The sequence below is a fragment of the Lipotes vexillifer genome, unplaced genomic scaffold (assembly GCF_000442215.2).
Source record: "Lipotes vexillifer unplaced genomic scaffold, Lipotes_vexillifer_v1.1 scaffold583, whole genome shotgun sequence".
In the NCBI taxonomy this organism is placed as follows: domain Eukaryota; kingdom Metazoa; phylum Chordata; class Mammalia; order Artiodactyla; family Lipotidae; genus Lipotes; species Lipotes vexillifer.
In genome coordinates this window covers 1,575,740-1,589,895 of record NW_006784184.1, presented here as the reverse complement: position 1 = coordinate 1,589,895, position 14,156 = coordinate 1,575,740, and the positions used below count along the sequence as shown (strand labels likewise).

General features: G+C 49.9%; 1 protein-coding gene across 4 annotated transcripts in view; it reads left to right on the top strand.

The window, feature by feature from the left end:
* The window catches only part of APLP2 (amyloid beta precursor like protein 2), a 70,071-nt gene that overhangs the window by 51,754 nt on the left and 4,161 nt on the right, over window positions 1–14,156 (top strand). For 3 of the 4 annotated variants that reach the window (XM_007456583.1, XM_007456586.1, XM_007456584.1), the window contains 6 exons: window positions 2,239–2,369; window positions 3,229–3,303; window positions 4,634–4,792; window positions 5,489–5,617; window positions 9,125–9,224; window positions 10,720–10,872. In XM_007456583.1, coding sequence (XP_007456645.1) covers window positions 2,239–2,369; window positions 3,229–3,303; window positions 4,634–4,792; window positions 5,489–5,617; window positions 9,125–9,224; window positions 10,720–10,872 — 747 coding nt within the window. Of the gene's footprint in view, window positions 1–2,238; window positions 2,370–3,228; window positions 3,304–4,633; window positions 4,793–5,488; window positions 5,618–9,124; window positions 9,225–10,719; window positions 10,873–12,745; window positions 12,782–14,156 lie in introns of all 4 variants that reach the window. The other variant, XM_007456585.1, reaches the window with a different exon arrangement.

Genomic DNA, 14,156 nt, shown 5'->3' with positions numbered 1-14,156 from the left:
GACCCGCTTTCTCGTCTGGAGCACTTCTGACCCGTGTGTAGGAAAACCCCCTGGCTAGGCAGACCCTTCTTCATTCTGATTCTAGAATAATGAGCTGTGCTGCCATTCCTGGTATTTGCCCTAAAGATTTTTGGCTGTAGCTTCTGACAGTTTTTCGTGCATATGCCATCTTGTTCCCTCTTTCCTTCCCCAACCAAAAGATTATTTAAATCTTAATATGATATAGTTTACTTTTAGTTCTTCCACTCCAGCTGCTGCTTGGTGAACTTTTTATTTGAAATGATTGAAAAGATGAGAAAACAAATGAGCCCTTAGGGAGCGTTGGTGGCAGAAACTTTTTTATTTAGGGAAGATGGAGACAGAAATCATCGTGATACTTTCTGCTTTGTAAAACTTCTTAAACTGAGGGGCAACAAAACGCTGTTTGGGGTCAAAGCCTGAGGAATCTGGGTCGTTAAAGGTCTCGCTGAATATGAAGGTGCAGTCTTTACCCAGAGGATCAGGTGGATGGTGTCGTAAGACACTGGGGACTGGCAGATTGCTGGAGCGTGAACAGTTGCGAAGCCTGCAAGGTCGTGCTTCCCGACAGGCCATGTGCTTGGGGCCCGGCTGGAGGGCTTCGGAGCCTAGAAGCATAATGCTCCTGTGGACAAGTTTGCTTCCCTCCTTGAAGGGGACTGAGGCCTACGCATTTCCGGCTTCCTGAGCTGGTCGCTTGCACACAGACAGAGGGATGTGGTTCTAGGTTCAAGCCCATCCCATCGTGTCTTCAGAACCAAACCTGCAGACCTGCTGCCCCTTTGCCCTCTCTTTCCGGTGTGGGGCGGGGGTGGGGTGGGGCGGAGGCAGCTTGTGCTTGCTTGTATTACCTTCATCCGGCCCAGGGATATGAACCAAAGGCTCTGTCTCCGACACGTAAGCCTTTAAGCTGCGGACATGCGCTGCCAATGGCGACGTGTTTGTTGGCACCAGTGGACTTCCGTGCTTCGAAATTGTCCTGGCTGAGCTTTTGAGTATTGTGGGGAATGTGGTTTCTGAAGCTAGCTGTACATATTCTGATTTAGTTATAGTCTGAAAATTGGCTGTTGAGATCCTATTTAAATTAATGTAGGAGGCAGATGTTCTTGACAAGACTTAAGCCGTAGCTTCTAGGGTTAAAACTCAGTAAAAGAGGGTGAATGAAGACACCCCGATGTAAGGACTGCAGAGTGGCTGACTTACTTGTGGTCACACTCATCGGTTACACAGCTGGTCTCATGTTGTGTTAAAATGACGCAGTTCTGGAAACTGGGAGAATTTGTTTTTGAATTAAAATTCGTTGAACTTGGCCTTTGCTCTCCAAGTGGCTCTCAAGTGTGTCCCGATGGAGCAAGTTGTGTAAGCAGGTTGCCTGACATTCCTCCTTGGCCTGGGAAATCCCCAGTGAGTTGGGGTAATGAGAGTTTCCATAGGTATTTCTTAAGAGGTAGACCTGTCATCTCAACCCTTCCTGGGTTAGGATAGGCTCCTTTGTGCAGATGCACATCTGCGTGGGGCTGGTAGGAACTCAGGAACTTAGACTAGTGCGGAGTGTTTGTTCTAACGGGTTTGTTCCCTGGGTGGTGGCCTGGTGGGGCCAGTGAGTGCCATGGATAGAAAAGCCCAAAGCAGCTTCACACTCGTGGTAAGCCCTTGTCCAATACATTGCCCCTGCTGTGGGGCTGGGGCTGAAAGACCTCCAGTGGGACTGAAAACTAAGCAGCTGGAGCTGAAGCATTTGGACTTTCTCTGCCCAGTCTGTGTGCAAAGAACATTCAGTTGAATCAGTTGCCCAAAGTGAGTTGTGACCTAAAAATAGCCAGAGAAAAAGAGCAGACCTGAAGCCCTGCAGTGCCTTTGCATGCCTGACTTGTCTCTGGTCAGGTGCTCTCAATAGGGTAGTTCTTGTTTAGGTTTTAAGGTTTCAAGAACTGAGGGAAGGTATAGAAGTGGTTTCCTTTTCTGCCCCTGAAGTCCTAAATAGATGCCTCACTGGTCCTGAAGGTACGGGGGGAGTGCGGACGGGCCTGGTGGCTGGATACTGGGTGAGGAAGATGGAGCGGAGTCCCAGCAGACGGGCGCACCCTGCCCTTGAGCGTGGTGCTGGCTGGACACGCGGGTCCCGTCTTCAGGCCCAGCCAGGCTTTTGTTCCCTGAGCATCGTGCGACCTCAGCGTGGGGCTGACCCCTGGAGAGAACCCTCTGGTCGCTTTGTTTCAGTTCCCCCAACTCCACTGCCGACCAATGATGTCGACGTGTATTTCGAGACCTCTGCAGATGACAATGAGCACGCGCGCTTCCAGAAGGCCAAGGAGCAGCTGGAAATCCGGCACCGAAACCGGATGGACAGGGTAAACCTCGGGCTCCCTTATCTTCGTGCTGTCAGGCATCAGCTAACTTGGGGTCCGTGGCTGAAGCATAAGGACGCCACCTCCCCAGGTTGTTGCGCTAACCGAGTTAGGACAGGTGAGGTGTGGGAGTGTAAGCAGGCCTGTCTTCGGGGCGGAGCTAGTCCCCTCCCTCTGTCCACGATAATGGAGTCATCCTCTGAGTGCTTATCTGTTCCAGACTCTGCCGAGGAGCGCTTCCTGAGAACATTATGTTCTGCTGCTTTTTCTTTGCCATGAACTAGCTTTTTAAATTTTTTTATTTTGAAGAAGGAAACTTTATATCAATACTGTAAGTAGAAAGCTAGTGTCGTTTACCGTTAGAACAAGGTAACTAGAAAAATATATTGGATCAAAGCAAACAGTGTTAAAACATTCCAGCTAGATACTGTTGCCTGCGTAGTTTCAGGGATGCTTTCTTTTCCTTCAAGGAGTCATAAGTGCCAGAGCGACAGAGCACCAGACTGCAACTTTCTCCTAGACTTAACTTGGAAAGGTTGAAAAACAAAACTTGAAAAGGGAATTTTTTGCTAGGTCTGGGTACCACCTAAAATCCCACACATCCCCTGTGGGGGGCTTGTATGCTGGGAAACGCTTGTTACTCTTTTTAACCACATCAGTTCTGAGAAGTAGGTACGAGAGCTGACGCCCTGCATCTCCCGAGGCAGCAGTTCTGGGACAAACCCTGAGCTCATGAGTTTGTGGGATGTGATTTCCTTGTGCACTTTCTTTCCCACATTACATTCAGGGCTTGGCAGTATTTTTAGAAAATGGGGGAATTGTTTCAGAGATTATTCTGGTTATAGTTTGACCTTTGTTCCAGGTGAAGAAGGAATGGGAAGAGGCTGAACTTCAAGCCAAGAACCTCCCCAAAGCCGAGAGGCAGACTCTCATTCAGGTGAGACGTGTCCTCCAGAGCGGGGCTCCCAGGCTGACCCTTTGGAGTATGGTCGGAGCCAGAGTCCCCACAAGTTAGAGTTTGACACCCCCTTTTGGTTGAGCGCTTCTGTTGCGAGGAAATTTTCACTGGCCTGCTTTGTTTTTCACCTACCAACTGGTGTTCTCTAGAATTGCTCGCCTACGGTGGAGGGAAACCAAAGCTCGGAGCAGAGCACACCTCACTCATGCCTGGAAGTGACCTTAGCTCGGCTCTGTTTACTCTGCTTTCCTGGCAAAAGTCCTCGGGCATCTTCCTTCGTAGGCTATGCCTTGTTTTCTGGCAGTACTGCAGTACCGAATGTTTTTTTTTTTTTTTTTTTTGCAGACTTATTGAAAAGTCAAAAGGCAGAAAATAAATCTATCAGTTTATCTTAACTTTGGATTTAAGAATGTAATCAGACTCACAGCAGCTGCCTCCCTTTGACTAGAGGAGGTTGTTGACAGGAATTTACAGGACTGATTTGGGATTCATAAAACTAGTTACATCTTAAGTCAGCTTGTGTTTATGTTTAGCTGAAATCTCTCTTCTCGTGATGTTGATATTTTATCGCCTCACCTTTGCTTTTTTATCAGTAACCTAGAAAATCCGCGAATGTTAATTTCCACACAGCCAGTGCACACCATGCAGGGAGCTTTAGCTCGGCAGCCTTAAACCTGCCTGCCCAGGCACCCTGCAGGGAGCTCGCCCTTCAGGACTTGATGTGAATGGCTTGGCCTCACCTGCCACAGGACAGGACTGTGGTTTGGGGGCGCCTTACTGCAGTGTGGGAAGGACGGCCTTCCTTTCCTCACGGTGCACATGCAGAGGCCAGGCCTGGGCTTGCGTGCTAGGGATTTCAGTTAGGGAGGTGCTGAGGAGCCCGTCCCATGCCCAGACATACATGCTGTCATTAGATGGGGAAGTGCAGTTGGCCCTTGAACCACAGGGGTTTGAATTGTGTGGGTCCCCCTACACGCAGATTGTTTTCAATGGTAAAGGCCACAGCACCGCACACGGGCAGTTGGCTGACTCCGTGGATGCGGAACTGTGTGTACAGAGGCCCGACTGTAAGTTACACTGGGATCTTGGACCGCGGGGAGGATCGGTGCCCTTAACCCCTGCGATGTTCCAAGGGTCACCTGTAAGTGTCCAGATGGAAGTCAGAGGAGGTGTTCTGCGACCTCACCCTGCTCCACACGACTCTGTGCTGGGGCGCTGGGCGCGGAGAGGCACAGAGTGGGCTCTGACACTGTGAGTGTAGATACCCGCAGCTGCGTTGACTGGATGTGGTTCCTGCTTTATGGTTCAGCACTTCCAAGCCATGGTGAAGGCCCTGGAGAAGGAAGCGGCCAGCGAGAAGCAGCAGCTGGTGGAGACGCACCTGGCACGGGTGGAGGCCATGCTCAACGACCGCCGCCGGGTGGCGCTGGAGAACTACCTGGCGGCCCTGCAGTCCGACCCTCCGCGGGTGAGAATCGCTGCAGTAGCATGTGTAGAGCCGGTGTGAGCTCACATCGCGCCTGAGGGCCCGTGGGCCGCCTGTGGTGTGGACACGGCCTCCGCTGGAAAAGCAGAACCTCAGCGTGTTGCTTGGTAGTTCCCCAGTTATTGCATTTTTATAGTAGCCTTACTTTCAAAGAATTAAAAACACGTCTTCCACGGACAAAGGCTTTTGAACCAGTTCTATTCTAAATAAGATGATAAGTTAATTTATGTCACAGCTCTTATCTGCCAGTGGTGTCAAACTTTATCCCTTAGCTCTAACTTGCCTTGCTCTGGGGGATGGAGAGGATCGAAAAGGAGGGTGTGTGTAGCCTCCTTAAGCAAGTAAAGTCTTCCGGGTGACACGGGTCACCCTGTGCTTGTAATTATGGTGGCAGGCGCCGAGCTCAGGAAAGGGGACAGACAGATTGGAGGAAGACGGTGGGCTAGCGATTTTGGAAAATGCTGTCTGTTGAGGAGCCACTATAACTGTGGAACTTAGCTTTTGCTACTTAGAAGGGTAGCTTCTTGTTACTTGGTAACTGAAAGCTCTTAAAGGTACAGCTTTCATTCCTGGGCCTCGCTGAGGCTGACTTTCTTAGTGAGTTTTTAAAGCTTCGTTTTCCTGCCTGTTTTCAGTTCCCTAGTCTCTGGACGTGAAAACCACTGTTCTCTCTTGTAGCCCCATCGCATTCTCCAAGCCTTGCGGCGCTACGTCCGGGCTGAGAACAAAGATCGCCTCCACACCATCCGTCATTACCAGCACGTGCTGGCTGTCGACCCTGAAAAGGCGGCCCAGATGAAGTCCCAGGTACACTAGACAGGGGGGAGAGACCGCTCTGACAGGTGGTCGGGCAGCACGGATGGTCGTGCTTATTGTTTTTAGACCTCAGGAAATGATTTTGGATTTCCAAAGACAGTAGGTACAAGAGTTGGTTTTTGCAAAGGTACTATTTAAAAAATACCTTTTCCATACTTTTTTATATTAAGTATGCCCTACTTAAACTGTTCTTGAAGGTTTAGGAATGCATGATTATATTGAAGAGATCATTTTTATATCAGTTTATTTCTAGCTGAGGGTCCCACCAGAATTAATATTTGAAATCTCTTTCTAGGCAAGCACATCTTAAAAATTGGTCTCTTTTGTACGGTATAGTTTTTGTGTTTAGACACTTTACATCCCTGGGTTTTGTCCCCTGCTGCGTCCTACTGGTCTTTGCAGTTATCTATAGAGGTTTGTTTTTGGACCTACTTTTCTAATTTTTGTTTTGACCCTGTATTAACTTGAGTTTTACTGTCTTGTATTCATAGAAATGAACTTGCCTCCAAGACCGCTAGCTTCCTTTAAAAGTCTGCCTATTAGTTTTCCTAGAGGGCCTTGTGATGCCATAACTGATCTTACTCTATTTCCTCCCGTATTTTAAACCCAGCCCTGTGCTGCTTTGTGGGGACGCAGCGTGCACAGGCTGGGAACCTGTCCCCTCCTGCCTCCTGTTGCTCCTGTGGTGTGATTGTAGGGGAACTTCCCAGAAGCCCTGGGGGGCTCCCCTACGGCCCCATCTGCTGCCCAGTGCTGCTCCAGCATCTCACCACACATAGTTGAATCCTGTGTGCCCTTGAGCAGCTCACAGTTGTGTGAAATTAATTATGTTAACTGTGAAGATGGAGAATTGTCCTTAAACATACGGAGCCCACATTAGCAGCTGGGTGTTCAGGGAATGAAAGAACTCAGTGTCCTAAAACAGTGGGAAGGGCATGGGTCTGGGGACCCCCGGGGCCTCTGCTGGGGGCCTGGAGCTAAGGCTCTGTTTGAAGCTGGATGGAGTAGAAGAGGAGGAGGAAAGGCCAGCAGACCTCGGGTAGCTTCCGGGAAGCTCAGGTGGGAAAAGCTTACATCCTGACAGGAGTTAGAATTTTTCAGGTCTACCCGATTTTTTTTTTTTTTTTTTTTTTAAATTGTGTTTTTCCGAGGATAGAGCAGCGAGGCTGGGAAGGTCTTGAGTGAATTTTTGTGTTTCCCGTTTTTTTTTTTTTTTTTTTTTTTAAACGTAGGTCTTCCCTGGCGGTCCAGTGATTAAGACTCCACGCTTCCAGTGCAGGAGGCACAGGTTCAATCCCGGTCGAGGAACTGAGATCCCACAGGCCGCATGGCATGGCCAAAAAAAAAAAATTAATAAAGTTAAAATTTTAAAATGTAATCATTTTTCAATTTTTTTTTTTGTAGAAAATCTAGACTATTATGTAGTACTTTATAGAAAAACAGCCTATTTTGTATGGTGAGACTAGAAGGAAAGGTGAGACCTTGATCAGTGTGTTCAATTAACCTGTGAGCCAGGATCAGGGTACCACCTGAGTGCCCTGGGAGGTGGAGCATCTTTACTGTGTGATGTTTGCTGTCTGCTCGGAGCCCTTAATTCTGGGGCAGCTCAGCCGCTGGATTACACTAGCCTTTGGCCTGTTTCCTGTCCTGTTATGTAAACTCTTGAAAACCCCAAATATGTTGAGCCTCTTAGAACGTGTGCACTCGATTTGAGGTGTGAGTGATGTGCTGCTGCCTCCCGCCCCACACTGCAGCTCCAGGCAGCCCTCCAAAGACCCTGGAGCCCAGCATCCCACCCTGTGGTCTTGTCCTCGTGGGTGTAGGAACCGTCCTCTGCCAGACTCCTTAATTCCTCTGACATGTGGCAGTGTCACCACTGCTGAGACTGGGGAGCTCACCGTTCCATTTCTACTTGCATTTTTTCTCCAAAGCACTCACTCTGGTGCTTTCCCATCAATTTACTTGATTGAAAGGATGGCAAGTATAAAATTAAATTGCTTTCATCTTTGCTTTTATAGATCAGAGAGACATCAATCTACAATAAAAGCATCTTTCCATTTAACTTTTTTTCATTTTGACCCTTCATGTTAATGGCTTCAAGCCCACATAATTAATCCATTGGCTCAGAGCGCCCTCTTTAGGAAGAGCTCGGTGGCTGCAGGTGTAGCCCGGTGGGATTAGCCTTCCTGAGGCGCTTGTGTGACGTACGGCCACGTGCTTCACATGCTTCACAGTGGCAGTGGGGTGGATGTAGTCCAAATCTCCTTTCATTTCCACCCTGAAAACCTCTCAAATTCAGTGACCAAAAAAATTTTTTTTTTAATTAAATTCAGTGACCACTTTAATGACTTTTTTTCTTTTTTTTTTTGGATGAACAACCTTGGAACTTCTGCATTCAGAAGAGGCAGTGAGCTATGTAAGGCAGATGATAGATATGCCTTCCTTATCACCCCATAAAAATCAGGTTTATTTATACTTCAGTGTGCAGTTTTTTTGGTTTTTTTTGCGGTACGCGGGCCTCTCACTGCTGTGGCCTCTCCCGTTGCGGAGCACAGGCTCCGGACGCACAGGCTCAGCGGCCACGGCTCACGGGCCCAGCCGCTCCGCGGCATGTGGGATCCTCCCGGACCGGGGCACGAACCCGTGTCCTCTGCATCGGCAGGCGGACTCTCAACCACTGCGCCACCAGGGAAGCCCCTCAAGCTTGTTTTTTTTTTGTTTGTTTTTGGTTTTGTTTTTTGCGGTAGTCGGGCCTCACTGCTGTGGCCTCTCCCGTTGCGGAGCACAGGCTCCGGACGCGCAGGCTCAGCGGCCATGGCTCTCGGGCCCAGCCGCTCCGCGGCACGTGGGATCCTCCCGGACCAGGGCACGAACCCGCGTCCCCTGCATCGGCAGGCGGACTCCCAACCACTGCGCCACCAGGGAAGCCCCAGTGTGCAGTTCTGCAGGAATAGCTAATTTAGTTAAGTAGGAATAAACTAGTTCTGATGCTCACTGTGATAATCACTTCAAGCAACTGCTTCACTAAGCAAAATCCATGAATGGCCTCACCCCTCAAATCTACTTTTTAACCAGTGATTTCATTCCCTTGTTACCTCTTCTTGTCTGACCCGTGGTAAAAATTGACCAACTCATTTCCTGTTTCACTCAGAAGGACCTTACTGAGTGTCTGGCATTGTACAAATCTGGGTTCTTTTTTTTATAGTATAGTTAGCAAGTGCCTCCTGTGAAAACCAAATCAGTAATTGGCTAAGGAAATTTTTAAAAATTTTCCCTTAACTTGGAGCACCCTCTGGATAAATCCTTAGATCACTGAGAGGTAATACACACATTTTTGCACTATGGTGGCCAGTAAACACGGGGAGGATTCATACTGCCCCCCTGACCAGCTGCTTTGCTGGACTCTGTAGAGAACATAGGTCTTTGCAGAAGAGTGTGGGTGTCAGGCTGGCCCGGCTGTTCTGGTGACAAGGCCTCTCCCCCATCCTGTGCTTGCAGGTGATGACACATCTCCACGTGATTGAAGAAAGAAGGAACCAGAGCCTTTCTCTGCTCTACAAAGTACCTTACGTGGCCCAAGAAATCCAAGAGGAAATTGGTGGGTGCTGACTGTTTGCATCAAGGTCAGGCGGGGCTTGTGCTCAGGAGTGATGGCGGTGCCAGATGAGAGAAACAGGACAAGCGAGGCCATGAAGCTGGGCATTAGCTTGCCACGGGCTCAGAAGTCTGGGGCTCACATGGCAGGGTCAAGCCCTGGCTGGGAGCCACAGAGCCCTGAGTTTCATTGACCTTCACTCTGTTACCGGAAGAAAAATCTAGGGTGTGAATTTGCAAGGGACTGAGCGAGTCTCCCGTTACCCTTTCCCCCTTAATTGCTGGCGTATTTTAAGGCATCTATTTATTCACGTTCTCACTTCCCCCTCTTCTGGTCTTTCTCTTCTTCGTTTATCCAACAAACGTTCGTTGTGTCTACTGTGTGGCACAGAGTAAAATGTGCACCAGTAGACAGACCTCCTGGAGCTCACATTTTAGGAGGAGGGAACGGTCAGGGAAACGAGTGTCCGTGGGGACGGGTGCTGTGCCAGAGGTGAAACGGGGGTAGGACGGGGAGGGTGCCTGGTGGTCAGGCTCCCTTGGGGGAAACGTGAGATCCGAATGATAAGGAGGCGCCCTCCACACAGCAACCCCAGGGGGAAAACACTGAGCATAGGAAGCGACCACTGCAGAGCCTGACGTTTGAATAGAGAGATTTTAGCAAAATCAAGGAGTTTGGATTTTATTCTAGGATAATTGAAAGCCCTTCGAGGGTTTTAAACCGGCAGGTGACTAGATCTGGAATATGTTTTTTTAAAATGTGAACTTTAAAAAACAATTACTAGACTGCTATGTTGAGAGTTGATGAAAATTGGAAACCACCCAGGAAGCAGTTGTAAAAATCCAGGAGAGAGGGGATGGCTGAGTGCACAGAGATGGGAATGGAGGAGATGGAGATATGAGTGGTCCTGAGGATGTGTTTCAGAGGAAGGGTGAACAGGATGCGCTGATGGGCTGGATGGGGCAGGGGGTTGAGAGAAAGAAAAGCATTGGCTCTGCGCCGGTTTCCCTGTGAGCAGCTGAGTGGGTGGTGAGGCTACATTTTGCTCAGGTGCTGCATTCTCTTTACCTGTTCAAATAGAAATTGCCCTCAGACATTAAGTGGAGGTGTGCAGTAGGCTACCAGGTGGATGAGCCAGAGGTCAGGGATGCAGGTGCAAGCTACAGGTTTGGGAGTCACGATCCGTGGATAGTATTTAAAACTGTGCCGTAGGAGGAAACCACTTACCCAGAGGGAGTTGATCGAGGAGAGAGGGGGGCCCAGGATGCAGCCATGGGGTTCCCAGCACCGAGGTTCTGCGGTCAGCAGGGTCAGGGGGCACACCCTCAGGAGAGAGGAGGGGGTCGTGCGTGGCCTATTTTGCGAGCTGGTGAGACGCCCCTTTAGGCAGAGCTCTCATCCCACCCTTAATGACACGAATTAGCCCCGTGCAGACTATCCTGTGCCTAGAAACCAGATCCTTCTGAAAAGCTGGCTCCTGCGTGTCTGTCTTTGTCAGATGAGCTGCTTCAAGAACAGCGAGCAGACATGGACCAGTTCACCGCCTCCATCTCAGAGATGCCCGTGGACGTGCGGGTGAGCTCAGAGGAGAGCGACGAGGTCCTGCCGTTCCACCCCCTCCGTCCCTTCCCGTCCCTGCCTGAAAACGAAGGTGCGTGTGCGGTAACAGCCCAGCTTGGCAGCTGGGGCCAGGGGGCGCGGAAAAATGCACTTAGAAAATTGAAGTCAGATCTGGGACGGGCTTGTGCTGGGGAGACTGTGTTCCTGGTGCAGGTCGAGCAGGGGAGGAGCCGGGATTCACCGAGCACCTGCCACGTGCAGGCACCGAGTGGGGGGCCTTCAGTAACGTCGGGAGGTTTGTGATGTTTCTCCCATTTTATGGACAGTTTGCCTCCGTTCCATTCCACCGCCTGTTTGTCATGGTCCCATCAGCTGCCTCCAGTGTGTGAGGCCTTCCACGTGGAAGCCCCTTTGCAGCTTAAATAGCACTTTCGTGTTCTAGGCTGTCATTATCTTTTCCTAACAGTCTTGGGAGGTAGGTTACGGGGGGCTGCAGAGGTGACCTGACCCACTTGAGGGCGAGGTGGGCTGAGAAGCTGTCCCTCTGCCTCCTCCTGCGCAGGCGTGCTTTCTTCCATTCCCTGCCGGTTCTCGACGTCTGTAGGGATCTCTCAGAGCTGTGGGTCTGGGCACTTCCCTGGTGGCACAGTGGTTAAGAATCCGCCTGCCAGTGCAGGGGACACAGGTTTGAGCCCTGGTCCGGGAAGATCCCACATGCCTCAGAGCAACTAAGCCCGTGCACCACAACTACTGAGCCTGCGCTCTAGAGCCCACGAGCCACAACTACTGAGCCCATGTGCCGCAACTACTGAAGCCCGCGCACCTAGAGCCCGTGCTCTACAACAAGAGAAGCCACCGCAACGAGAAGCCCGCGCACCGCCAAGAAGAGTAGCCCCCGCTCGCTGCAACTAGAGAAATCCCGCGCGCAGCAACGAAGACCCAACGCAGCCAAAAATAAATAAATTAAAAAAAAAAAAAAGCTGTGGGTCTGCACCAGAAATAAACAAGCTGCTGAGCCCGGGCCCTGAGATCAGGGTGTGGAATCAGTTTCTATTTATTTGCTGCTGCCGTTGTGGCTGATGGTGGTGATGATGACTGTAGCGGCCACCGCTGTAGGGTCCTCCTCATACGCCAGCCTCGGCTAAGCACTGTGCATGGATGCTCTCGTTTATATTGTTAATCCTCACAATAACCCTCTGAGGTAGGGACTGGGTGTGTTCCGCATTTGGGGATCCAGGGTTTAAAGAGGTTAAGTGTCTGCCCAGGGTCACGTAGCTTGTAGGTAGAGAGTAAGGATTTGAGCCTGAGTTGATGCGGTCCTGAGTCCTAGGCAGATCCGGTGGTGCTGCTACGGAGGCCTGAGGAAGGGGGGGGTCCAGCTTGGCCTCCAGACCCTAACACAAGTGCCTTCCTTCCAAACCAGCTCTCTCAGAGGTACCAACTCAGTACAGTTGACCCTCTGATAGTAAAAGAGAATCCGAAGAAGGAGCCAGATAAATAACGAGGTGCCAGCGCACTCCCTAAGCCTGCTATTTCGGACCCCACCCTTGGGGCCGCAGGGTGGCCCTGCTTCCTCAGCTTGTTGGGATGGGGGTGCGTCTCACGTGGACCTTTGTGAACTGGGACCTCGTCTCCTTCTCAGAAAACCACAACCAGTGCTGACTTGTGTTTTTGTTGTTTTCTAAGAAAAATAACTTGGAGCTAAGCTAAATAATTTGGGAATCTCACAAAAGTTCCTCCAAAAGACCCAAGACCGCCTGCCTTCTTTCCCTTCCTTCCAGTCATGTGCTGTAGCTCTTACCGCCGTTTGCTTGTGGGGCAGCTCAGGCCCAGTTTGTAGGAAGAAGATGCTTTTGTTCACGTTATAGAGAAAGTCAAGTCAAAGGTAGGAATTTTGAAAGAAGGGATTTTTTTCTTAATCTCCTCTTGTGCTGTTTTGTTTTTGTTGCTTTCCTTTCTGCTAGACACTCAGCCGGAAGTGTATCACCCAATGAAAACAGGTTGGTTTTGTCAAAGATGTACCCCCTAAGACCTTCATTCCTTTCACTTGCCCGGAAGTTTCACGCTCCGTTCCATTCCACCACCTGATGTTTTCCGCCTCATGCCTTCAGACATGGCTGTGGGAGGACCAGAGGAGCCTGACTTCCAGCACCCAGAACCCAGTGTCCGTGGGTTTGCTTTTACCTGGTGGCCATCCTGAGCTGCCCTTCTGGATGTCCAGAGAGTACAGAGGAATACAGAGTAACCAAAGTAGAGCCTTCATAAATCCTTTTAAGCTGGGTAGACCTTAAAAGTATACCCAGCTTAAACAGGTTGGTTGCAAATTCCTAGGATAAATAAAAACATGCTTATGGTCGGGTGGAGAGTCATTTATTTTACCTCTTTTTCTCTGCTGCTCCCACATACATCTTTTCCCTTTCTTCTTAGCTGTCCTCTGCCTTTTGTCCATGCCCGAGTGTCTGTTTCCAGCTGTCTTATGTCCCCCGAGATGTAGCGTCCCTCAGAACATAGTAGAAGCTGATGGATGAAACAGGTTGAGACAAGTGAACGCTTGCTGTAACGAGTCTCCACTTTTCAGATGAAGTTAGCTGCGTGTGAGCACAGGCTGCAGGCTTGCACACTTGATCGCGTTTAACCCACTGAACACACTGGAGGTAGGGTTATTAGCTCTCTTTGCTAGATAAGGCAGTTGGAGCAGCCTCAGAGTTCAGTCATGAGCTTAGGAAGTGGAGGAACCAGAAACTGAACTCAGCTTCCTCTGTCTTCAGAGCCCACGGTGTTCCTGTTTCACAGACCACGGTATAGCTGCTGCATTTCCGGGCTGGGGGGGAGCGGGGGCCAGTCCATCCTCCAGGGTCATCGTGAACAAGAGCACACGTTCTCGGACTGACCGGGCTGCCTCATGCCGTGCCTGGCTGAGGGTTTGGCAGTGGTGTGTATGCTGCTTCTCAGAACACAAGGTTGTGAGCTGCCTGCACAAGTCACTCGTGCGCATGTGCTTTGTTTTATTCTACTTGGATATGCCTCTTCATCGCTGTGTGAACGTTCCTCTGGGCGGCACATCTTGGATATGTTTAGGTGAAGTTGAATTTTCTAAAAGTTTAATTTGTCCTTATGCTTCAACTGTTATTCGTTGGAATAGTTTAAACATTAACTTTTGGTCTGTTAAATTCCCTTGTTTACTCATTCTATAAAACCCAAGTGCTTTTGATCGCTGTTAAAGAAGCATGAGGGTTGTACCACCAAAAAAAGTGTTAGGAGAGTCTGAGCACGGGTAGTAGGACTTGAAATTCGTTGGCTCAGTGCCACATTATTTTTGAAATAGGATCCTGCCCTATGACCTTTGAAATTCTGAGGTGGAGGAGAGAGAGAGAG